The sequence below is a fragment of the Anomaloglossus baeobatrachus genome, chromosome 2 (genome assembly GCF_048569485.1).
Source record: "Anomaloglossus baeobatrachus isolate aAnoBae1 chromosome 2, aAnoBae1.hap1, whole genome shotgun sequence".
NCBI lineage: Eukaryota > Metazoa > Chordata > Amphibia > Anura > Aromobatidae > Anomaloglossus > Anomaloglossus baeobatrachus.
The window spans coordinates 159,788,282-159,812,384 of NC_134354.1; the positions used below are offsets into that span (position 1 = coordinate 159,788,282).

Sequence of the window (24,103 nt, forward strand, 5' to 3'; positions counted from 1 at the left end):
GTCCCGCTACAGTCGCACAGCGCATGCGCGGGACCACGGGCGCCGTCCTGAGATATGAAATTCAGCGTTTGGGGGCGGCGTAAATCTGGAGGAACAGCAACGATCAGCAGAGAGCCCGCCCCCATGGACGATTTACAAAATTTACATAGCAAAAGGTACAAGTTTATAAAGTATTTAATTTGGTTTAAAAGGGGAAATAAAAAGTACAGGAACCTTGCTAGAATGCAGCCCAGGAGCTGCAGAGGGGGAAACGTTTAGGTTTAAAGCAAAATTTCGGATGACAGGTTCCCTTTAAAATAATAACCCCTATCACAGATCTACTGATATTCTATCGTAGAAATATGAAGTATAAACACCAATGGAAATAAAACAGACAAGAGCACTCAGTTTTACTTAAGAGAAAAATAAATATTTTATTACCCAGACCTGACCTGGAATTTAGCTTTGCAATCCTATGTGGTCCCTAAAACCAAAGCCACTAGGAGTTGAGGATCTGTCACCACCTTCCACAATATAAACTGGTGTACTTACCGTATTTTTCAGACTATAAGACGCTCCATACCATAAGACATCCTAAACTTAGACAGAAGAATATAGGAATATATTTTCCCATTTTGTTTTAAAACTGCCCTGGCAGTGTAAAGTGGAGGGGTCATTAGCATTAGTTTTAATGTAATGGCATAGAATATTAAACTATTAAATCTATTGAAGATAGATACTGGAAGGTTATACTCTGCAGTGTGTGTATTATACACACAGCTCTACTGCATGCACATTTACTCACATACACAGCTCTGCGTTCTGCCATGACAAATATTCTGCAGCGTTTTGGCACTGCATGTGCGTTTCAAAACGCAGCCAAAAAGCTGCATTTTGAATGCATTGTGAATGCAGAATTCATGTGTTCTGGATGCTTGATCTGCCATAGACAGCGTGGGAAACCATCCAAAATGCACAAAAGAAGTGACATGTTTTTTAGAACGCAGCGTTTTGGATCAAAATTTCTGCATGCAAATCGCTGCACTCTCAAACGCATTCAGCGCCCTGCTGGGGATGCAGGACGCAAGCGTTTATGCTGCAGTGCAATACATAGCGTAAAGGCGTGCAAAACGCACACGTGCACACACAGCCTTACACTCACATACACAGCTCTGCTGCATGCACATTTACGCTCACATACACAGCTCTGCTGCATGCACATTTACGCTCACATACACAGCTCTGCTGCATGCACATTTACACTCACATACACAGCTCTGCTGCATGCACATTTACACGCACATACACAGCTCTGCTGCATGCATATTTACACGCACATACACAGCTCTGCTGCATGCACATTTACACGCACATACACAGCTCTGCTGCATGCATTTACACGCACATACACAGCTCTGCTGCATGCACATTTACACGCACATACACAGCTCTGCTGCATGCACATTTACACGCACATACACAGCTCTGCTGCATGCACATTTACACGCACATACACAGCTCTGCTGCATGCACATTTACGCTCACATACACAGCTCTGCTGCATGCACATTTACGCTCACACACAGCTCTGCTGCATGCACAGTTACACTCACATACACAGCTCTGCTGCATGCACATTTACACGCACATACACAGCTCTGCTGTATGCACATTTACATGCACATACACAGCTCTGCTGTATGCACATTTACATGCACATACACAGCTCTGCTGCATGCACATTTACACTCGCATACACAGCTCTGCTGCATGTGTGGCGCCTCTGAGGCGTCAGGTGCCACAGGGTATTGCATCCAGTAACAGGTGCAGTGCTAACCCGGGATTCCTGTGCCGGTAAATACCATTCAAACACACACACATCCATGCCCTTTTTCCCCAGACTGGGTAACAGGCTAGAGAGGATCTGATGGATGGCTACCCATTGGTCGGGACTTATCCAAACCGCTAGTCAGACACCTGGGAGGAGGATGAGGGGCTAGTGCATGCAGTGGACAAGAGACGGACATCTTAATAGTCAGACAGTCTGTGGACGGTCAGTCAGAAGTAGACGCTGAGACAGAGTGTAAAGTCACTTATTGGGCTAAAGGAGTACGGTTGCGAGGGAGTACGGTGTGAGTACTCACTGGACCGAGCACCGGCGGGGTGCAGAGCCCTAGTTCAGAAAGTCGCTACAAGGTCACCTGATAAATCTGCCCGGTGAGGGAATCATCAAAGTTCCTCATCAACTTTAGTGCCCAGGGCACAGCGGCAAAGAGGGAACCCGGGAACGATGTCGACCCAAGAGAGGTTCAAGCTGCCTGCCATACGGGCCAGGACTGTGACGACAGGAGGGGACCCCAAAACGCTTCAGACCACGGGGACCCACCAACTGCAGACTGGTGCATGGAAGTAAAGCTCACAAGGTCACCATGACGGCATTGGGATCAAGGGAATATCAGATTACCTGAGGCCCAGATTGGTAGAGACCAGCACCAGCCGGGTTGCAGCTACTCAGAACCAGTCAGTAAAGAGCAAGTTAAACCGCAGCCCCTGTGCTGTCTGAATTCTTCCTACACCTCTGCATCACCAACTTCCACCATACTACAACCACCATCATTCTCCCCTGGGACTTAGCTTTACTTGCGGAGGGCCATAACATCCAAGCTGATTAATACCACCAGCCCCAGCAGAGGAAGACTCTGCAGCGGCGGCTTTCCCCACATAGCCGCATACCGCAAGTGGCGTCACGAAAAACATTTCCCTTTTAACACTTCCCCTTTTTTAAGCGACCCGCAGGTTCATGGAACCGGGCACCGGCCAGTCCCGTGACACGTCCCAGTGATTCAAGGCCCGGGACAGAGTACCGCAAGGCCCTGGGGTGCGCCACATGCACATTTACACTCAGAGACACAGCTCTGCTGCATGCACATTTACACACACCTACACAGCTCTGCTGCATGCACGTTTACACACAAATACATAGCTCTGTTGCATGCACATTTACAGACACACACAATTCATTATCACATCTTATAGATCCTGATCGGGACCTGAACAGACGCTGCAAGGAGTTACCACCTAGCTGAAGGACCTTTCAATTCATGTGATCAGTCATATGACCTGAAAGATCCTGTAATTGCTTGTGTGACAGGACCCTCAATTGTTCAGCTCCTGCAGCATTTGTCTTTCAGATCCTGGTAAGCATCCTCTTCTGCTCTGCACTGATCGCATAGATCAGTGCAGAGCAGGGGTAAGAGCTTCAGTTCTCTGATCAGGGAGGATGCGGTCTACTATTCTCCTCCATCACAGGAAGCTGCCTCCGGGTTATAGGATGCACATACTTTTTAGAGGGAGCTTTTCATGTTAAAAGGTTTGTCTTAAAGCCCGAAAAATACAGAAGTTTAGTTTAAAAATCTATGTCAGTATACTTTGTGTTTTTTTTTTTATCATTTTCCAGCATGATATAAATATAAACATGTTTATTATCAGGTGAAAAAATGTTTTAAGAATTATAGAACCATTTTGACAAGGATTTTCTGACACTAGCCTTGTCAGAATTAAGAGCTATTTATTGTATGCAGTTTGTACTATAAATTCTGGTGACCGATCTTTAAAAAAATGCATTTGTGTAATGTTTAGAAAACTTGCATTTGAAATGTTTGTTAAAAAAAAAAATGGACCTGAAAGGAAGAAAAAGTTATTGATATGTACAGTTCCTTGTGGAGACAAGCCACCGCAACATCAATTTGAAAGTGGTTCTCTAGATAGAAACATTTCTAGAATTATCTGACAAAGATGGATATTGTGTGACGATGTTATTCAGCCGTGAGCTGCATAATTTGGCTAGCCTGGTTGCTAGCTGTACACCACTGCGCCTTTCACTTGGGAGTCTCCCTTGCAACCAGTGTGTCTTAGGCCCTGTGCGCACATTGCGTTTTTTTCTCAAGAACATTCTTTCTGCAGAATTTCTTGAGAAAAAGAATGAGCGTGTCACTTTTCTGCAGGTACCTGCGTTCTTTGCCATAGATAAATGGTAAAAAAAATGCAGGGACCAACCTGCGAAAAAAAAAACAATCAAAAACGCATGCGTTTTTGGTTGCGTTATTGGTGCGTTTTCTGAATGTAAGTGCGCTAATCTTTCAGACTCAAGACATTTCTTGAGAAAAATCCTTTTTCTAGTGCGCACTGGGCCTTAGACCTCTGATGTTCTGCTCAATGCCACACTTGCAGCACTAAAGCATTGCTTCTCTTCCTGCCATATTGCTCTGTTTTTTAACATACACAAAAGTGAAGAAGCTTTTCACCCATGTGCCATGCTGGAGACTGAGGACATTCAACTACTCCAGGATCTCCTGTCTTTGCTGTAAGATCTGCGGTGATGCTTCTTCTCCTTATGACTGTACCTAACCTTCTCTCTCCCTTTGTTTTTGCTACGTTCTGAGCTGACACTTCTTCTCCGTGGGCTGTGATCCTTAGAGGAATGCTTTTTGTGCGATTTCTTCACCTTTTTGTGATTATCTTCATCCCTACTCAAGTCTCGTTTGTATTTGGTCTTCTGCCTGCGCTCTGTGTCCTGAGTGTGACTGTACTTTGTAGCTTTCACCGGTCTGTGTGTGTCGTCTATGTCGGTATTACTGTGACGTATTCCGCTCTCCTCCTCCTGTAAATCTGGATCTTTACTTGCTGAATTTTCATGATGCATCATGCTATTGCTTAGCATGCTGGTGAGCGAGTACAGGGGTCGCCCTGGGTTCAGGACAGTCATCTGGTTGTATTCCTGGAGATGGGGGTCTTCTGCACAGACTCCATTTACAGCATGAAGAGATGAATTTGCATAGTTGATGTAAGGTCTGAGCGGCTCGTAATCCGGTAGCGTTTGTGTTGAGGTAGATGTGACGTAGTTCACAAGTGGGTCATGAGGGAGGTTTTCACTGGGTTTGAGAGGATAAATCTGCTGAGGTTTAGGGTCTTCTTTTATTGGAGGCGCGGAGCACAGGTTCCTGTTGAGAAGACTGTTGACCAACTTTTCTCTCAACTCCCTCTCCTTCCGATGTAAGCTCAGAGTTCGCTGCTTCTCTTCCTCTACTCGCCTCAGTTCTGCCTCCTGTTGTCTTCTCCTTTCCTCCAGCTGCAATAGATGAATTCTCTCTGCTTCCTTCTCCTCCTGCTCACGAATCTTTGCAGCCTACAAAACAAAGGCAAAGTCCATTCACAAAATCTGATAACACACACACACACAGATAGATATAGATAGAGATAGATAGATAGATAGATATCTATCTAATTATGAACTGTAACGTTTCCAAAGCTATGTCGATTGACAACTGTTGGACTAATGGGGGCCTAAGGATGCATGTAGCATATATGCTGAAACCCTTCAAGACACTCGGTAATTGGGCACTGCAAACAGTAAATCCGCAGTGTGAACACATACTGGTCTTGATTACTTACACTTTACTAAGTTCCATAGATGCTAAAGATTCACAGCATATTCGGAATTCAATATAGAATAGAGACCTCTTAAAGGGAACCTGTCAGGTCCAATATGCACCCAGAACCACAAGCAGTTCTGGGTGCATATTGCTAATCCCTGCCTAACCGTCCCTGTATACACTAGTATAGATAAAGGGATCTTTAGAAAAAGTATTTCTAAAGATGTTTTATCGTATGCTAATGAGCGAGGGGACTAGTCCCCTGGGCGTTAGTTCACCTTACTAGTTGGCTCCATTTGCATGTTAGTACACCCCTGTGGGTGTGCTAACATGCTAATAAATACGCAGCGTCAGAGGATGATGTCACTCACCTCTCTGCTGCCATCTAATCAGACGCTGGACTTCGGCTCAGTGCGCATGACCCCAGAGTTTGGGTCATACGCACTACTTCAGTTTGAAGACAGGACACGTACACCGGGCTTCATAGTGCACATGACCGGAACTTCGGGGGTCATGCACACAGCCGAAATCCAGCGTCGGACGTGAGATGGCAGCGGAGAGGTGAGTGAGATCATCCTCTGACGCTGCGTATTCATTAGCATGTTAGCAAGCCCACAGGGGCGTACTAACATGCTAATTGAGCCGACTAGTCAGGGGAACTAACGCCCAGAGGACTAGTCCCCTCGCTCATTAGCATACGATAAAAGATCTTTAGAAATACTTTTCCAAAGATCCCTTTATCTATGCTAGTGTATACAGGGACGGTTAGGCAGGGATTAGCAATATGTACCCAGAACTGCTCATGGTTCTGGGTGCATATTGCACCTGACAGGTTCCCTTTAATATTAGATGGAGCTCTGATCAGAAAATTGCATTGTTTAATTAGCTTTTTGTATTAAACCATGTATTTTTAAAAACATGTAGGCATTTTTTTTAATATTACAATCTGTATTAATAATAAAAAAAAAAAAAAAAAAAGACATTTTTGTGTACTCACCGTAAAATGTCTTTCTTGGAGCCTTTCATTGGGGGACACAGACAGTGGGTTATATGGTGTCTCCAGGGGAGGCGTGACACTAGGTTTGAAAAAAGTGTTAGCTCCTCCTCCCACAGCATATAACCCCAGCTAGGCGGGAACTAGCTCAGTTTGTTGTAAAAGCAGTAGGAGAAGGGCAACCAAAACAACAAGGGCGGGAGCTGTGTCCCCAATGAAAGGCTCCAAGAAAGACATTTTACAGTGAGTACACAAAAATGTCATTTCCTTTCTCTCCTTTTCATTGGGGGACACAGACAGTGGGACGTCCCAAAGCAGTCCCTGGGTGGGAACTGAACTATTAACAGTGTAGAACATCAGCCTAACAGCTGACTTACAACTGCAACTGCAGGGAACACAAACACTGCCAAAAAACCGAGCAGTGGACACTTATAAATGGGCCACTGCCGCCTGAAGGACTTGTCTTCCAAGAGCAGCATCCGCGGAAGCATGCGTATGCACTCTGTAGAATTTTGTAAACGTGTGCACACTGGACCAGGTAGCGGCCTTGCAAAGTTGGGCCGCCGAAGCCCGATGACGGATAGCCCAGGAGGCACCCACTGCTCGTGAAGAGTGGGACTGCACAGATTGAGGGGGAACGAAACTTCGTGCTTTGTAAGTTTCACAGATGGCAGTCCTGATCCATCGAGAAATCGTGGATTTGGAAGCTCGGTCACCCTTTTTTGTCCTTCTGAGAGGACGAAAAGGGCATCGGACTTGCGCAACGGAGCTGTTCTGGAGATGTAGATCCGCAGAGCCCTGACAAGATCGAGAGTGTGAAGGGCTTTCTCAAAAGGAGTGGACCGGGGCCGGGCAGAATGACGGCAACACAATGTCCTCGTTCAGGTGGAAAGAGGATACGACCTTCGGAAGGAAGGCGGGGGAAGGCTGAAGGACCACCTTATGATGGACTATCAGGTAAGGCGAGCCACAGGACAGAGCTGCCAGTTCGGACACTCTCCTGATAGAGGTAATAGCGACTAAAAAGGCAACTTTATAAGACAGCCGTTGAAGAGAGATTTCTCTCAAGAGTTCGAAAGGAGGAAGCTGAAGAGCTCCGAGAACCAAATTCAGATCCCAGGGATCTAAGGGGTGACGATAAGGGGGGACCAAATGCGCCACCCCTTGAAGAAAGGTACGGACCTGAGGGCGAGAAGCCAGCAGCTTCTGGAAAAAATTGACAAGGCAGAAACTTGTCCTTTAAGGGTATTGAGAGCAAGACCCGAGTCCATACTGTCTTGAAAAAAGGCAAGAACATTAGGGATTGAAAAGGTAAGGGGCGACCGATTATGACGGTCACACCAGGTCAGATACGTCTTCCAAGTCCTGTGATAAATGCTGGCGGAGGAAGGCTTGCAAGCATTAAGCATGGTATGAACTACCCTGGAAGAAAGACGCGACTTGGCTAGAATCAAGGATTCAAGCGCCATGCCGTCAAATGCAGCTGTGCTGTATTCTGGTGGAATATTGGACCTTGCGACAGAAGAGCCGGGCGGTCGGGAAGACGCTAGGGAGTGTCGCCGAGAAGGTGGAGGAGCTCTGGAAACCAGGCTCTTCTGGGCCAGTCCGGGGCCACGAGGATCACCGGGATTCCCTCCGCTTTGATTTTCTTGATTACTCTCGGAATGAGAGGGAACGGAAGGAAAACGTATGGCAGGCGAAACTGCGACCACGGGAGGACTAGACCGTCAGAGCCGAGCGCTAGCGGGTCACTCGACTGGGATACGAAGGGATGTACTTTGGCGTTTAGCCGAGATGCCATGAGGTCCACATCTAGGCGCCCCCAACGAAGAGTGATCTGATGGAACACCTCGTCGTGGAGGGACCATTCCCCTGCCGCTAGACCTTGCCTGCTGAGAAAGTCTGCGGCCCAGTTGTCTATCCCCGGAATATGGACAGCTGAAATAATGGGAATGTGCCTCTCTGCGCAAAGAAGAATCCTGGAGACTTCTTTCATCGCTGCCCTGCTGCGAGTTCCTCCTTGACGGTTGACGTAAGCCACAGCCGTGGCATTGTCTGACTGGATCCGAACCGGGAGGCCCAGAAGCAAGGGTTGAAAGGTCTGAAGGGCCAGAAATATGGCCCTGATCGCCAGAACGTTGATATGAAGGGATCGCTTGGGGTGAGACCAGCGTCCGTGAGCAGTGTGGTGGAGAAACACCGCCCCCCAGCCTAACAAGCTGGCATCTGTTGTGACTACGTGCCAGTGGACAGGGCGGAAGGACTTCCCCTGAGATAGGGATGAGACCTGAGTCTACCACACGAGGGAGCTGAGGGCAGTCCGAGATAAGCGGACTGACCGGTCTAGAGAGGCTGGATTCTTGTCCCAAGAGGACAGAAGATCCAATTGCAGAGGGCGCAGATGGAATTGGGCAAACAACACGGCTTCCATGACTGCTACCATCTTGCCTAACACTCTCATCCCACTCCGGAGGGATGTGTAACGGCGGGAGCGGAGGGACTGGGCGGCCCGGATCAGGGAAGACCTCTTGTCTTCTGGAAGAAAAACCCCGGGCCTGAACCGTGTCTATCAGCATACCTAAAAAGGTGATGAGGAATGAGGGGATGACTTGTTGAAGTTGAGAAGCCACCCCTGGCCTTGAGAGCGTGCCTGGGCCAATTTGCACGCTTTCTGAGAAAACTTGGAGAGCTCCCTTTGATAAGTAGGTCGTCCAAATAGGAAACGACCAGGACGCCTCTGTAAAATGGACATGACGGCTGCCATGACCTTTGTGAAGACCCGAGGCGCAGTAGCCAGTCCAAAGGGAAGGGCCCTGAATTGGAAATGACGGTGTCCTACGGCAAAACGAAGGAACCGTTGATGCGATACACATATGGGAATGTGTAAATAAGCATCTTGAATGTCTATGGAAGCTAGGAATTCTTCCGGTTCCATAGCAGCTAGTACGGCTCGCAATGATTCCATTTGCAAGGTCCGAATCCGTACGGACCTGTTTAGCCTTTTAAGGTCCAGGATAGGACGAACAGAGCCATCTTTTTTGGGGACGACAAAGAGGTTTGAATAGAAACCTTTGCCGCGCTGTTCCAGGGGCACTGGAATGATAACGTTTGCTTTTTGCACAGAGGCTATGGCCTGACATAAGGACTGGCTTTGCGTTGTGGACTTTGGAAGCCGAAAACGAAGAAACCTGTTGGCCGGTAGAGAATGGAAAATCGATCTTGTAACCTGAGGTGACGATTTCTCGAACCCAAGCATCGCGAGTATGGTCTAGCCAGATATCCCGAAAAAGCAGAAGCCGCCCTCCAACAGGAGTCGGCTCTGAGGGGTACCTGGCGTCATGCTGAAGGGGCCTTCACGGGGCAGGTTCCTTGGGTTTAGATTGCCTGGAGTGGGAACGCCAGGAAGAGTCCCTTGAGGGACCGGATTCCCGATCTGAGCGTTGCGACGACCCCTGTGATGGTTTTTGGGGGGGCGGGCCAAAAGGACTGCCTGCGCCAAGAAGACTTTTTAAAATTTTTGGATACAGGCCGCTTTTGTGGTAGAATGGTACTTTTACCACCCGTTGTCTCAGATATAAGCTTGTCCAGGGATTCTCCAAACAGACAAAGACCCTGGAAGGGGAGTGTGGACAGGGACGTCTTGGAGGCACTGTCCGCGTTCCATATCTTTAGCCACAGGACTCTGCGGGCAAAAACAGCGTTGGCTGCAGTTAGGGCTGACAAACTAGCTGCATCTAGGGAGCCGTGAAGAAAATAATTAGAGGCTAGAGAGAACAAATCAAGGATCTCAAGAGCCTCTGAAGGAATATTGCAAGAGCGAAGCAACTTGCGCAAGTTCCTACTCCACACACTCATAGCTCTCGCCACCCATGTCAAGGCAAACAGGGGGCGCAGAGAGGAGCCCGAAGCCTGGAAAATAGATTTGACCGCAGCATCAACTGCGCGGTCGGACGAGTCCTTGAGAGACACGGTGTCTGAAACGGACATAACCGTGTGTTTAGCCAGCCTGGATACTGGCGGGTTCACAACGGGGGGTACTGACCAGGTCTTAACCAGTTCTGATGGAAAGGGATAAGTGAATGAAGAGGAGGATTTTTTATTAAACCTATCAGGGTGATCCCACCGTTTAGATATGATTTGATGAAAAATCGGATTCTGGGCAAAGGACTTAGGTGGATTCTTGGCCCGCTTGATTGCTGACTGAGAAGTCAGGTCCGAAGGCTGATCAGAAATCGACAGTGATTGACAGCCGAAATGAATGTGTCTTCCATATGTCTAGACTCAGAAGGGACATCTAAACCAGAGTCAGAGTCTTGGGAATCGTGACTACTAAAGGTCACGGAGCCTGAGTCAGACTGATCATCGTCCGAGTTGGACGAGACGTAACTGTTGCAATGGCGCCTTTTGGAGACAGGCTTTTTACGTACTGGGAACGAGACACCAGACGAAGGTGGGGTCCCCTGGGAGAGCTGAGCCGGGGGGAGGCTGTGGAAGGCTGGGATATCTGAGCGGCCAGGTCATCTAACCTCTTAGACCTTAGAAGAGCCCAGGCAGGAATAACGTCAGACTGGGGTACTGCCTGGATAGTGGCCGCAGCCAAATCCACAGACTGCATGACCTCCTGGACCGGCAGCGGAGGCTGTTGTGACACGGTAGTAGGGGCATCGCAACCCCGGCATAGTGGATAGCTTCGGCCATTAGAAAACGAGCGTCCACAGGTGGTACAAGCATAGTAGAGGTCCGTAGAGGACGCATGGGAAGCTTTATCACCCTTGCGGTTACGCATGTCAGCAACAGTTCCACAATAAGTACAGTGAGCCTCTAGCAGTATTATAAAGGGACTGCTGTGGGTGAGGAGCTGCTAGCAGTATTATAAATGACTGCTATGCAGAGCTGGTATATACTGAGTAAATTAGCACACCCTGTCAAACAGTCGGTATATACCTACAAGAACAGTTAGTATATACTGCTAAAAGCTGATATACACCGCCAGCCAGCAGAGAGACACCGCTAGAAAGACAGCGATATACCACTGAGCAGAGCGGTATATAGTGCTGCAGAATCGCAGAGCCAAGGAGGCGATCTCACCCGTGTCTGCTCCCCACATGTAATGGCGTCCAGTGTTCTCTGGCAGCATTGAGGGGAGAGACGGCCCCCTTGAAGGAGCGGCTTCTAGAGCAGTGAGAGGGGGTGTTGCTAGAATGCAGGCCGAAGCCGGGAGCTAAATTAATGATGCTTCCCTGGGATCACCTGCTCTTGGCTCCGTCTGAAGACGCGTCGGTCCTGGGATGTGGGGATCTCGGGGATGCATCTTCGGCTCAAGGCTGAAGCAGGTCCTCGGCTCTGCTAGCCCTCTGGAGCTACCTTGTGTGAGGTCCTTCCAGGGAGCCTGGAGGGGTACGCAGACCCGACCACTTGGGCGCGAGGGAAGACTGACGGCTTGTGCACACCAGGTTTCCTCTGCCCGTACACGGGGGGAACGGGGGTGGCAAGGCACCCTGGTATTGCCCCTATCAAAAATAGTATGAATAAGAAAAGAAAAACAAAATAAAAAGTAAAAATAAGCTGGCCTGAGGCACCTCTGGTGGAGCTCAGTCCAGACATGTCAGCCTCCCTGCTGACACTAGGTAACAAACTGAGCTAGTTCCCGCCTAGCTGGGGTTATATGCTGTGGGAGGAGCTAACACTTTTTTCAAACCTAGTGTCACGCCTCCCCTGGAGACACCATATAACCCACTGTGTGTCCCCCAATGAAAAGGCGAGAAAGGAAGGCTAATCTTACAATTTTGACTGTCCACAAGGAGTTTATTTAGGGTGCTTTCACACACCCGGATTTTTGCTCTGCAGCACAATACGGCGTTCTGCAGAAAAACCGCCACCGGCTTTTGTAACGCCGGTGGCGGGTTTTTTTGCAAAGACTTACATTAGTGCCGTATTGTGCCACAGGGGCTTGCGTTCGGTCCGGTTTTGGCCGCATGTGGCAGATTTAGCCGATGCGGCGGCCGGATCGAACGTCCCCTGCAACGTTTTTTGCTCCGGCAAAAAACACCGCATCGCGCCGCATCCGGCCGCTGCGGCGCATTTTTCAATGCATACCTATGGAGGCCAGATGCGGCGCGATGCGGAAAAAACCGCATCCGGTCGCCGCATGCGTTTTTTTCCACTGCGCATGCTCAGTAGCATGCCGCAACCGGAAAAAAACGGACGGGCCGCATGTAAAAACTTATGCAAAGGATGCGGTGTTTTCGCCGCATCCGTTGCATAGTTTTCACAGCCGGATTGAGCCGCAGGGCTCAAACCGGATGTGTGAAAGTAGCCTTAGACTAACTTCCTGTAGTTTTAGTAAACAACGCATGTACAGAGCTACAAGGATTAAACACGAACCATATTTTTTTAAATGAAGTGTTTTAAAAGCATATGCAAAGATCAGTGTGAAAGGAGGGGCGCAGGGTCAGCTGTGACATTGCGTAATGTGATTGGTGGATACTGTGTTATTAGCGGTGTAAAGAGTTGTTACCAGTCATTGCAATCCTACCTCTGATAATACGCCTGATGTAAACTCAAGAAGAAGTCTAAAAAAGCCTCAGTGCACAGTGTGAAAATTGCAAGATAATTTCTTTTTAATATAGATCCTAATAGAATAAAAAAAATTGCCAAAGAAGGGAATTTTGTTTACTTACCGTAAATTCCTTTTCTTCTAGCTCCAATTGGGAGACCCAGACAATTGGGTGTATAGCTTCTGCCTCCGGAGGCCACACAAAGTATTACTCTTAAAAGTGTAAAGCCCCTCCCCTTCTGCCTATACACCCCCCCGTGCATCACGGGCTCCTCAGTTTTGGTGCAAAAGCAGGAAGGAGGAAACTTATAAATTGGTCTAAAGTAAATTCAATCCGAAGAAAGTTCGGAAAACTGAAAACCATTCAACATGAACAACATGTGTACACAAAGAACAACAGCCCGAAGGGAACAGGGGCGGGTGCTGGGTCTCCCAATTGGAGCTAGAAGAAAAGGAATTTACGGTAAGTAAACAAAAATTCCCATCTTCTTTGTCGCTCCATTGGGAGACCCAGACAATTGGGACGTCCAAAAGCAGTCCCTGGGTGGGTAAAATAATACCTCGTAATAGAGCCGTAAAACGGCCCCTTCCTACAGGTGGGCAACCGCCGCCTGCAGGACTCGCCTACCTAGGCTGGCATCTGCCGAAGCATAGGTATGCACCTGATAGTGTTTCGTGAAAGTGTGCAGGCTCGACCAGGTAGCCGCCTGACACACCTGCTGAGCCGTAGCCTGGTGCCGCAAAGCCCAGGACGCACCCACGGCTCTGGTAGAATGGGCCTTCAGCCCTGAGGGAACCGGAAGCCCAGAACGGTAGGCCTCGAGAATTGGTTCCTTGATCCACCGAGCCAGGGTTGATTTGGAAGCCTGTGACCCTTTACGCTGGCCAGCGACAAGGACAAAGAGTGCATCCGAGCGGCGCAGGGGCGCCGTACGAGAAATGTAGAGTCTGAGTGCTCTCACCAGATCTAACAAGTGCAAATCCTTTTCACATTGGTGAACTGGATGAGGACAAAAAGAGGGTAAGGAGATATCCTAATTGAGATGAAAGGGGGATACCACCTTAGGGAGAAATTCCGGAACCGGACGCAGAACCACCTTGTCCTGGTGAAACACCAGGAAAGGGGCTTTGCATGACAGCGCTGCTAGCTCAGACACTCTCCGAAGTGATGTGACTGCTACTAGGAAGACCACTTTCTGCGAAAGGCGTGAAAGAGAAATATCCTTCATTGGCTCGAAAGGTGGTTTCTGAAGAGCCATTAGCACCCTGTTCAGATCCCAGGGTTCTAACGGACGCTTGTAAGGAGGGACTATGTGACAAACCCCCTGCAGGAACGTGCGTACCTGTGGAAGTCTGGCTAGGCGCTTCTGAAAAAACACAGAGCGCTGAGACTTCTCCCTTAAGGGAGCCGAGCGACAAACCCTTTTCCAATCCGGATTGAAGGAAGGAAAGAAAAGTGGGCAAGGCAAATGGCCAGGGAGTAAAACCCTGATCAGAGCACCAGGATAAGAATATCCTCCACGTCCTGTGGTAGATCTTGGCGGACGTTGGTTTCCTAGCCTGTCTCATAGTGGCAATGACCTCTTGAGATAACCCTGAAGACGCTAGGATCCAGGACTCAATGGCCACACAGTCAGGTTGAGGGCCGCAGAATTCAGATGGAAAAACGGCCCTTGAGACAGCAAGTCTGGTCGGTCTGGTAGTGCCCATGGTTGGCCCACCGTGAGATGCCACAGATCCGGGTACCAAGACCTCCTCGGCCAGTCTGGAGCGACGAGGATGGCGCGGCGGCAGTCGGACCTGATCTTGCGTAACACTCTCTGGGCAACAGTGACAGAGGAGGAAACACATAAGGCAGTTGAAACTGCGACCAATCCTGAACTAGTGCGTCTGCCGCCAGAGCTCTGTGATCTTGAGACCGTGCCATGAATGCCGGGACCTTGTTGTTGTGCCGGGACGCCATTAGGTCGACGTCCGGCATCCCCCAGCGGCAACAGATCTCCTGAAACACGTCCGGGTGAAGGGACCATTCCCCTGCGTCCATGCCCTGGCGACTGAGAAAGTCTGCTTCCCAGTTTTCTACGCCCGGGATGTGAACTGCGGATATGGTGGAGGCTGTGGCTTCCACCCACAGCAGAATCCGCCGGACTTCCTGGAAGGCTTGCCGACTGCGTGTTCCGCCTTGGTGGTTGATGTATGCCACCGCGGTGGAGTTGTCCGACTGAATTCGGATCTGCCTGCCTTCCAGCCACGGCTGGAACGCCTTTAGGGCAAGATACACTGCCCTTATCTCCAGAACATTGATCTGAAGGGAGGACTCTGGCTGAGTCCAGGTACCCTGAGCCCTGTGGTGGAGAAAGACCGCTCCCCACCCTGATAGACTCGCGTCCGTCGTGACCACCGCCCAGGATGGGGGTAGGAAGGATTTCCCCTTTGACAATGAAGTGGGAAGAAGCCACCACCGAAGGGAGGCTTTGGCTGCCTGAGAAAGGGAGACGTTCCTGTCGAGGGACGTCGACTTCCTGTCCCATTTGCGGAGAATGTCCCATTGAAGTGGACGCAGATGAAACTGCGCAAAAGGAACTGCCTCCATTGCTGCTACCATCTTCCCTAGGAAGTGCATGAGGCGCCTCAAGGGGTGTGACTGGCCTTGAAGGAGAGATTGCACCCCTGTCTGTAGTGAACGCTGTTTGTCCAGCGGAAGCTTCACTATCGCTGAGAGAGTATGAAACTCCATGCCGAGATATGTCAGTGATTGGGCCGGTGTCAGATTTGACTTTGGGAAATTGATGATCCACCCGAATCTCTGGAGAGTCTCCAGAGCAATGTTCAGGCTGTGTTGGCATGCCACTTGAGAGGGTGCCTTGACAAGCAGATCGTCCAAGTAAGGGATCACAGAGTGTCCCTGAGAGTGTAGGACTGCTACTACTGTTGCCATGACCTTGGTGAAGACCCGCGGGGCTGTCGCCAGGCCGAAAGGCAGTGCCACGAACTGAAGGTGTTCGTCCCCTATGGCGAAACGCAGGAAGCGCTGATGCTCTGGTGCAATCGGTACGTGGGGATAAGCATCTTTGATGTCGATTGATGCTAGGAAATCTCCTTGGGACATTGAGGCGATGACGGAGCGGAGCGATTCCATCCGGAACCGCCTGGTTTTTACGTGTTTGTTGAGCAGTTTTAGGTCCAGAACAGGACGGAAAGATCCGTCCTTTTTTGGCACCACAAACAAGTTGGAGTAAAAACCGTGACCCTGTTGCTGAAGAGGAACAGGTATCACCACTCCTTCTCACTCCCTGAGGAAGCGGTGTGAAACACGTGTTGGAGTGGCTGGCAGGGGAGCAGTTTTGTACCACTAATATGACAGCAGGTCTGGTATTGTTATGAGCCAAGTACTTTAATGGGCAGCGATCTAATGTAGACCATTTGTTACTATTATATGGGGATGATGTTAGCTGCCTAATTAATGCTCTTGTTGTACATTGAAGTTGTTATGTGGCCTGCTAGGACTAAGGCTATTTAATATATATGGTTCTTATTGTGGGTGTAGTACATGCTCCCCTTGCCTTGATTTTTTACAAATGTTTGTGTTTATGTTTTTATTATACCATCAATAAAAAAACGTTTTATTAATTTATAAGCTTTATTGGGATAATTTGGTTTAAATAGCTGTTGGTTTATCCCGGTTGGATTTTGAATATTTGTGATTTATGGTCAACTCTTCTAATTTTGGGTTTATTTATCACCACTCCTTCTGCCTTCAGAGTGCACACTGCCTGAAGAAGAGCATCGGCTCGCTCGGGGGGCGGAGATGTTCTGAAGAATCGAGTCAGAGGACGAGAGCTGAACTCTATCCTGTAACCGTGAGACAGAATGTCTCTCACCCAACGGTCTTGTACCTGTGGCAGCCAGGCGTCGCAAAAGCGGGAGAGCCTGCCACCGACCGAGGATGCGGTGTGAAGAGGCCGAAAGTCATGAGGAGGCCGCTTTGGGAGCGGTTCCTCCGGTGGTCTTTTTAGGACGTGACTTAGACCGCCATGAATCGGAGTCCCTCTGACCCTTCTGTGGCCTGTTGGACGAGGAGAATTGAGACCTGCCCGCGGGCCGAAAGGACCGAAACCTCGATTGTACCTTCCGTTGTTGAGGTCTGTTTGGTTTGGACTGGGGTAAGAATGAGTCCTTTCCCTTGGATTGTTTAATGATTTCATCCAATCGCTCACCAAACAGGCGGTCGCCAGAAAATGGCAAACCGGTTAAGAACTTTTTGGAAGCAGAGTCTGCCTTCCATTCACGTAGCCACATGGCCCTGCGGACTGCCACCGAATTGGCGGAAGCTACCGCCGTACGGCTCGCAGAGTCCAGGACAGCATTAATGGCGTAGGACGCAGACGCAAACGCCTGAGAGGTTAAGGACACCACCTGCGGAGCAGAGGCACGTGTGACAGCATTAATCTGCGAGTGACAAGCTGAGATAGCTTGGAGTGCCCATACGGCTGCGAATGCCGGAGCAAAGGACGCGCCGGTAGCTTCATAGATGGATTTCAACCAGAGCTCCATCTGTCTGTCAGTGGCATCTTTGAGTGAAGCCCCATCTTCCACTGCAACTATGGATCTAGCCGCCAGTCTGGAGACTGGAGGATCCACCTTGGGACACTGAGCCCAACCCTTGACAACGTCAGGGGGAAAGGGATAACGTGTGTCCTTAAGGCGCTTAGAAAAGCGCTTATCTGGACAAGCTCTGTGTTTCTGGACTGCCTCTCTGAAGTCTGAGTGATCCAGAAACGTACTCATTGTACGCTTAGGAAACCTAAAACGGAATTTCTCCTGCTGAGAAGCTGACTCCTCAATTGGAGGAGCTGGGGGAGAAAGATCCAACACCTGATTGATGGACGCTATAAGGTCATTCACTATGGCGTCTCCTTCAGGTGTATCTAGGTTGAGAGCGGCCTCAGGATCAGAATCCTGATCTGTCACCTCCGCTTCATCCTCTAGAGAGTCCTCCTGCTGAGACCCTGAGCAGTGTGATGAAGTCGAGGGAAGCTCCCAGCGAGCCCGCTTAGGCGGTCTGGGACTGCGGTCCGTGTCACAGACCTCACCTTGGGACCTATGAGTCACCCCAGGAGCACTTTGCTGCTCCAACCGAGGGGGGCCTGGGGTCAATGATTCAACAGTGCCCGGGGCCTGTGTTACCGGCCTGGACTGCAAGGCTTCTAGTATCTTAGCAGACCATTTATCCATACTCTCAGAAAGTTTGTCAGCGAATACTGCAAACTCCGTCCCTGTCACCTGGACAGTGGTAGCAGGTGGTTCCACTTGGGCCACCAGTGGCAGAGGCTCCGGCTGAGTAAGTGCCACAGGGGCCGAGCATTGCACACAGTGAGGGTAGGTGGAACATGCCGGTAGTATAGCCGCACATGAGGTACAGGTTGCAAAGTAAGCCTGTGCTTTGGCACCCTTGCTTTTTGCGGACGACATGCTGTTGGTACAGAGTAAATGCATAGCATATAATATATATATATATATACACACACACACACACACACACACACACACACTTCGGCACCCAGGGGGGCCAGCACCTAGAAACAGGTGCGGCTTACCGACCGCCCAAAGCGGTTGTGTGACCACCAGATTCCCTGCCTGGGCCTCCCAGAGCCGTGTTGTCTCTCCTCTCCAGCTTCAGAAGTGCTGACAGGAATGGCTGCCGGCGTTCTGTGAGGAGGAGGGGGCCGTGGGCGTGCCCTAGAAAGTGCGGGAATCTGGTGCCCCACGGTGCTCAGTGAGGGGGGAGGAGGATACAAAGTATGCTCCAGCCCTCAGCGCTGACGTCCAGTGCAGCGTCCCGCCCTTCCCCTGACTGGCAGGCCCGGGGGCGGGAATATGCGGTACTAGGCCGCAAAAGCCGGGGACTAAAGTTATAAGCGCGGCCGGCAAATAAGCGCGGTCAGCGCTGTAGTCCCGGCGCACTAACACACCCAGCAGTGCTGCAGCGTGTATGACACAAGCGCTCCATGCGCCGTCCCCAAGGGGACACAGAGTACCTCACAGTAGCAGGGTCTTGTCCCTGACGATACCCGGCTCCTGTCCAGCAGATTCCCCAGGGGCTGCGGAGGGAGCACGGTCTCAGTGCCTGGAGACCGATTAGGATCCCACTTCACCCAGAGCCCTTAAGGGATGGGGAAGGAAAACAGCATGTGGCTCCTGCCTATGTACCCGCAATGGGTACCTCAACCTTAACAGCACCGCCGACCAGAGTGGGGTGAGAAGGGAGCATGCTGGGGGCCCTGTTATGGGCCCACTTTTCTTCCATCCGATATAGTCAGCAGCTGCTGCTGACTAAATTGTGGAGCTATGCGTGCATGTGTGCCTCCTTCGCACAAAGCATAAAAACTGAGGAGCCCGTGATGCACGGGGGGGTGTATAGGCAGAAGGGGAGGGGCTTTACACTTTTAAGAGTAATACTTTGTGTGGCCTCCGGAGGCAGAAGCTATACACCCAATTGTCTGGGTCTCCCAATGGAGCGATAAAGAAAATCTGATTCTGGAGATCATTTTAAGACATTATCTGATAATCGCTTCCATTTACCTATCTCACTGCAAACTTTGAAGACCACGGTCTTTACCAACAACCCATTAAAAAAAAAATAAAAAAAAAAAAAAAATCTTAATATGGGGCTTTACACGCAACGACATCTCTAACGAGATGTCGTTGGGGTCACTGAATTCGTGACGCACATCCGGCCTCGCTAGCGACGTTGTTGCGTGTGAAATGCAGGAACGACCGTTAACGATCAAAATTACTTACCTAATCGTTGACTGTTCCTATCCCGATTATCGTTGCTGTTGCAGGACACAGGTTGTTCGTCGTTGATGCGGCAGCACACATCGCTATGTGGGACACCGCAGGAACGAGGAACATCACCGTACCTGCGGCTGCCAGCAATGAGGAAGGAAGGAGGTGGGCGGGATGTTCGGCCCACTCATCTCCATCCCTCCGCTTCTATTGGGCGGCCGTTTAGTGACGCCACTGTGACAGCGAACGAACCGCCCCCTTAGAAAGGAGGTAGTTCGCTGGCCACAGCGACATCGCTAGGCAGGTAAGTAGTGTGACGGGTGTAAGCAACGTTGTGCGCCACGGGCAGCGATTTGCCCGTGACGCACAACCGATGGGGGCGGGTGCTTTCACCAGTGACATCAGTAGCGATGTCGCTGTGTGTAAAGCCCGCTTAACAGAGACTTCTGTAGGAAATCGGGGATCATATAAAAATAATGACACAGCAGATACTTTTTACATTGTCCTGAGGAAGGGGGCAGAGACCCCTGAAACGCGTAGACTTTGTTAATGTTCCCAAATAAATGACTTGGAATAATAATTCTTTGGATTGAATGGTGACAAGCGCGGCGATGATCCCCGATTTCCTATAGAAGTCTGTTTCCATTTTACGGGTCCGCAGCTGTCTCCTCCAGCGTTTATGCTTCAATAGGTGTTATGACGTCTCACAACATCTATAGGTGAGTGCACCCTATTAATCCTTTCACTGTTTTTATCAGATAAGACCCTATGCGCCTGTTCTTTCCTCCACAGTCCTTGAATTCCTAAAGCCCGCTTAAGACATACAAGACTGAGAAAAAGAATATATTTTGTATTTATACGAAATGGTGCCCATCAGATAAATAAAGCCTGGCCCCCAAAACAAAGTAAAGCGTCTAAACACATTGGACAGACTACTATTGATCAGTTTCAACTTCTACTTGTAATATTGTGTGAGATTTTCCCTAACAAAAATTCGGCAAAACTTTCTGGAATTTAGACTATCTAGACTATCTTTACAGGGGTATTTCCACCTAGTACATTTAAGGAACATCTACAAATATGACCTAAGCGTCCAGTATATTCAGGCCTCACCAATCGGGTATGCAACCACCGCAAAAAAAAAAAAAAGAAAGAAAGGAAGAGGCCCTAAGGCCCTATCCCCCGCTTTCAGGTTTTCCATACAAAGGAATATGAATTCCAAGCACCTTTCCACTTCCAGCTTCTTGTGGCAGGGCTCTATTCTCTATATATATATGCAGATTCCGATGGTGGCACAGGCATCTACTCGACAAATAGGGCATATTCTGTGGATGGATGTCAAAAGTACGAGATTGGAACACCCCTTTGAACTTCCTTTAACGGTTCACTTGATTGGTGCTGCATGGCGGCCAGGCATTTCCCTGATGGGGCAGGCACCGTGCAAGTTGTCAGTCCTAACCAGCATTGACTACACATCTTTTCACAGAGACTCCTAACACAATGTAACCGTGGGTGGATGCTCTCAACAGCGAGAATGAAAATGAAATGACAAAATATGGGTGGAAAAAAAATGGCACACAATTGGCTTATTGTCTACTATTGCTAATTCTCAGTGGAACATTGTAATTAGTATCAGGGATTTCTGGACGATCAGATGTAAGCAGCTCTCACCTTCACTCTGCTCAGAAGCTCCACAATTAACCTGATGGACTGTAAATTCCTCTGAGCCAGTAAGAGCTTTCTCTCCTCAAAGCGGATTTTCTCCTGCAATCTCTTCTGCTCCTCGGCCTGCAGTTTTTGTAGTTTTTTCTTGTTCTTGCGAGCTTCCCTCTCTCTCTGTTTCTCTTCCTTCCGTTTTATCTTATCCTTCCGTTTCTTCTCTTTCTCAAACTCTTCCAGTTCTTTCTGCTTCCTTAAAGACAACCAGTTCACGTTAGGAGACCACAAGTTGATTTAGGTTAAGGGCTTTTGATACAGAGTTTTCTATTGGAGTCATATGTGTTGATGAGCTCTCAATCTGGTGAAAAGGAGCCTATGGTGTATACGACAAGAGCTTTCTCAGTGCTTATGGCAATTTATGGAGCTGGACAGCGCGTGCAAGTATCATAATAAAAATGGTGCCTTTTATGTAGCAATCTGCTATGCCAGTTATGAGAAAGCTGATGTGTAAACCATAAGAAAATAAGGCTGGAAGTGACCGGATTCTCCCAAGTGCAGCAACACGGCCCCAATGCACTTCCAGCCTGATTGCATATGCCATCTACATTTGATTTCTCATAACCGGCACAGCGAATATGTACTGGAAAGGACTCTTGTTGGATGACAATCACTTACACGGCTATGCCACTACTTCTAAACATAATATACGTTGTAAATAAAAGATTGTTCCCTTTCAAATAATGGTAGGCCCCGGCTGCAGTTTGTTAAAAAATAACGTTCAAGCGTATACTTCGGCACTCAAAGTCAGTAATAAAGAAAAAAGGAATGAAAAAGTGTGATCTTCTAAAGATGCTTTTTATTGTGTGTTCAAAGGAAAAACAAAAACGGAGGAGATGTTGTTTAAACCACGTGTCGGCTGATAGCCTTTTCAAGATTAACATGTCATATGTTCCAGTAGGTAATACAAGGGACCATGGGTGAAAATATCAGACTCAGACTGCTTAGGTGCTTGAACAGGTCAAGAATTGCTTGATAATTATAGGATATAGGGAACAATGGCCAATACGGGCCCTTATGTGACATATATCTAATGCAGGCTATAAGCACAAGGAAATACACCTTATGGGTATATGCAGACTGTAAGAGGAATGCCCGCAGGGTACTGAGACTGAGGTCAGAAGGCAGCCTGGAAATGCATTGGTGGTACCGCTGCCGCCAATGCACTTCCAGGCACGTGCCGCCAATGCACTTCCAGGCACGTGCCGCCAATGCACTTCCAGGCACGTGCCGCCAATGCACTTCCAGGCACCCTTCTGACCTCAGTTCCTTGAACTTCTAGCCTGCATTAGATATATGTCACATAAGGGCCCATATTGGCCATTGTTCCCTATATCCTATAATTGTCAAGCAATTCTTGACCTGCTCAAGTACACCCAAGCAGTCTGATATTTTCACCAATAGTCTTGTATTACCTACTGGAACATGTGGCATGTTAATCTTGAAAAAGGCTATCAGCCGATACGTGGATTAAACAACATGTCCTCCATTTTTGTTTTTCCTTTGAACACATAAAAAGCATCTTTAGAAGATCACACTTTTTCATTCCTTTTTTCTTTATTACTGACTTTGAGTGCCGAAGTATACGCTTGAACTTTGTATATTTTTACTTCTGAGCACCAACCAAGCTACTAGTGAGCCAGACCTACTCTAGATTGACTGTTCAAAAATAACAGCCTGCCTTATCCACCAATAAAATCCCCTTACTTGCGTCCACCGGTGAGATTCTGCCACTGCCCCGATGTCTGTCATAGGCTGTGATGCTGACGTCACGTCAAACGCCAATCAGCGAGCTCCGTGGTTCTGCCTATGTTAACAAAGCGCCCCTTTAGAGCTGCTAAAGTTCAATGATGCTGCGCTGTCGACTTGACGTCAGCAACGTAACCAGTGCGAGGTAGGTTAGCACTACGCTGTGTAATTTTTAAAAAACTGCAGGTGGCCCCAAACATTGTCTGAAATGGCACAACCCCTTTAATACTGATATATCAATGGTTAATTCACATGGTAAAACATCATAAGTGATGGGGGTGGGGTTACCGTTCCTCCTCCTTTTGCTTCTCTTCAGCTTCCTTCTCTTTTCTCTTCTGTTCCTCTCGCTTCTGTTCTAGTTCTTGTAATTTCTGACGCTCCAGTTGTCGCTTCTTAATAGAGGTCTCGCTCAGGTGCTTGGTTGTGTCAAATGAGACCTTAGAAATGTAAGAAAATGCATGAACTTGAATATCTTACTGCAATGGATATAAATTTACTAAGAAGTGTATCTTCTAGGTAATATACTCCTCCTATGTATTTTCTGAATGGATTATTTCCCTTTTTATTACGGAGCAGCATTCATACATTGGAATCAGTATTACTGGTAATAAGTCTCTGTAGCAGCGTCCAGGTGTTAGGTAGGTCAAGGTATACACTGTGTACGTTATGATATATTGTCATGGCATCATTTTCCCCATGTATAGTCAATGCTGTAATGTAATGTTTCTCATGGGTTATATTATTGTATGTTATGAAACACAGACATTCAGTTTTCCATGATTCAGTTGTGTGCAGGTAATGGTGATCGGTAGACAATCTGGCTGATCGCACACGCTGCGTCTTACCGCAAAATGTCCAAAACTATGTGCACCAGAATGATCAGATTCA

The 24,103-nt window shown here is 48.6% G+C and overlaps 1 protein-coding gene across 1 annotated transcript in view; it reads right to left on the reverse strand.

Annotated features, from left to right (window-relative positions):
• Positions 1-387: 387 nt before the first annotated feature.
• Positions 388-24,103, reverse strand: part of AKAP17A (A-kinase anchoring protein 17A) — a 42,882-nt gene continuing 19,166 nt past the window's right edge. The window contains exons 3-5 of the mRNA XM_075335462.1: positions 23,504-23,652; positions 21,422-21,662; positions 388-5,164 (exon numbers count right to left, since the gene is read on the reverse strand). Of these exons, the coding sequence (XP_075191577.1) occupies positions 4,313-5,164; positions 21,422-21,662; positions 23,504-23,652 (1,242 nt within the window). The 3' untranslated portion in view covers positions 388-4,312. The remainder of the gene's footprint in view (positions 5,165-21,421; positions 21,663-23,503; positions 23,653-24,103) is intronic.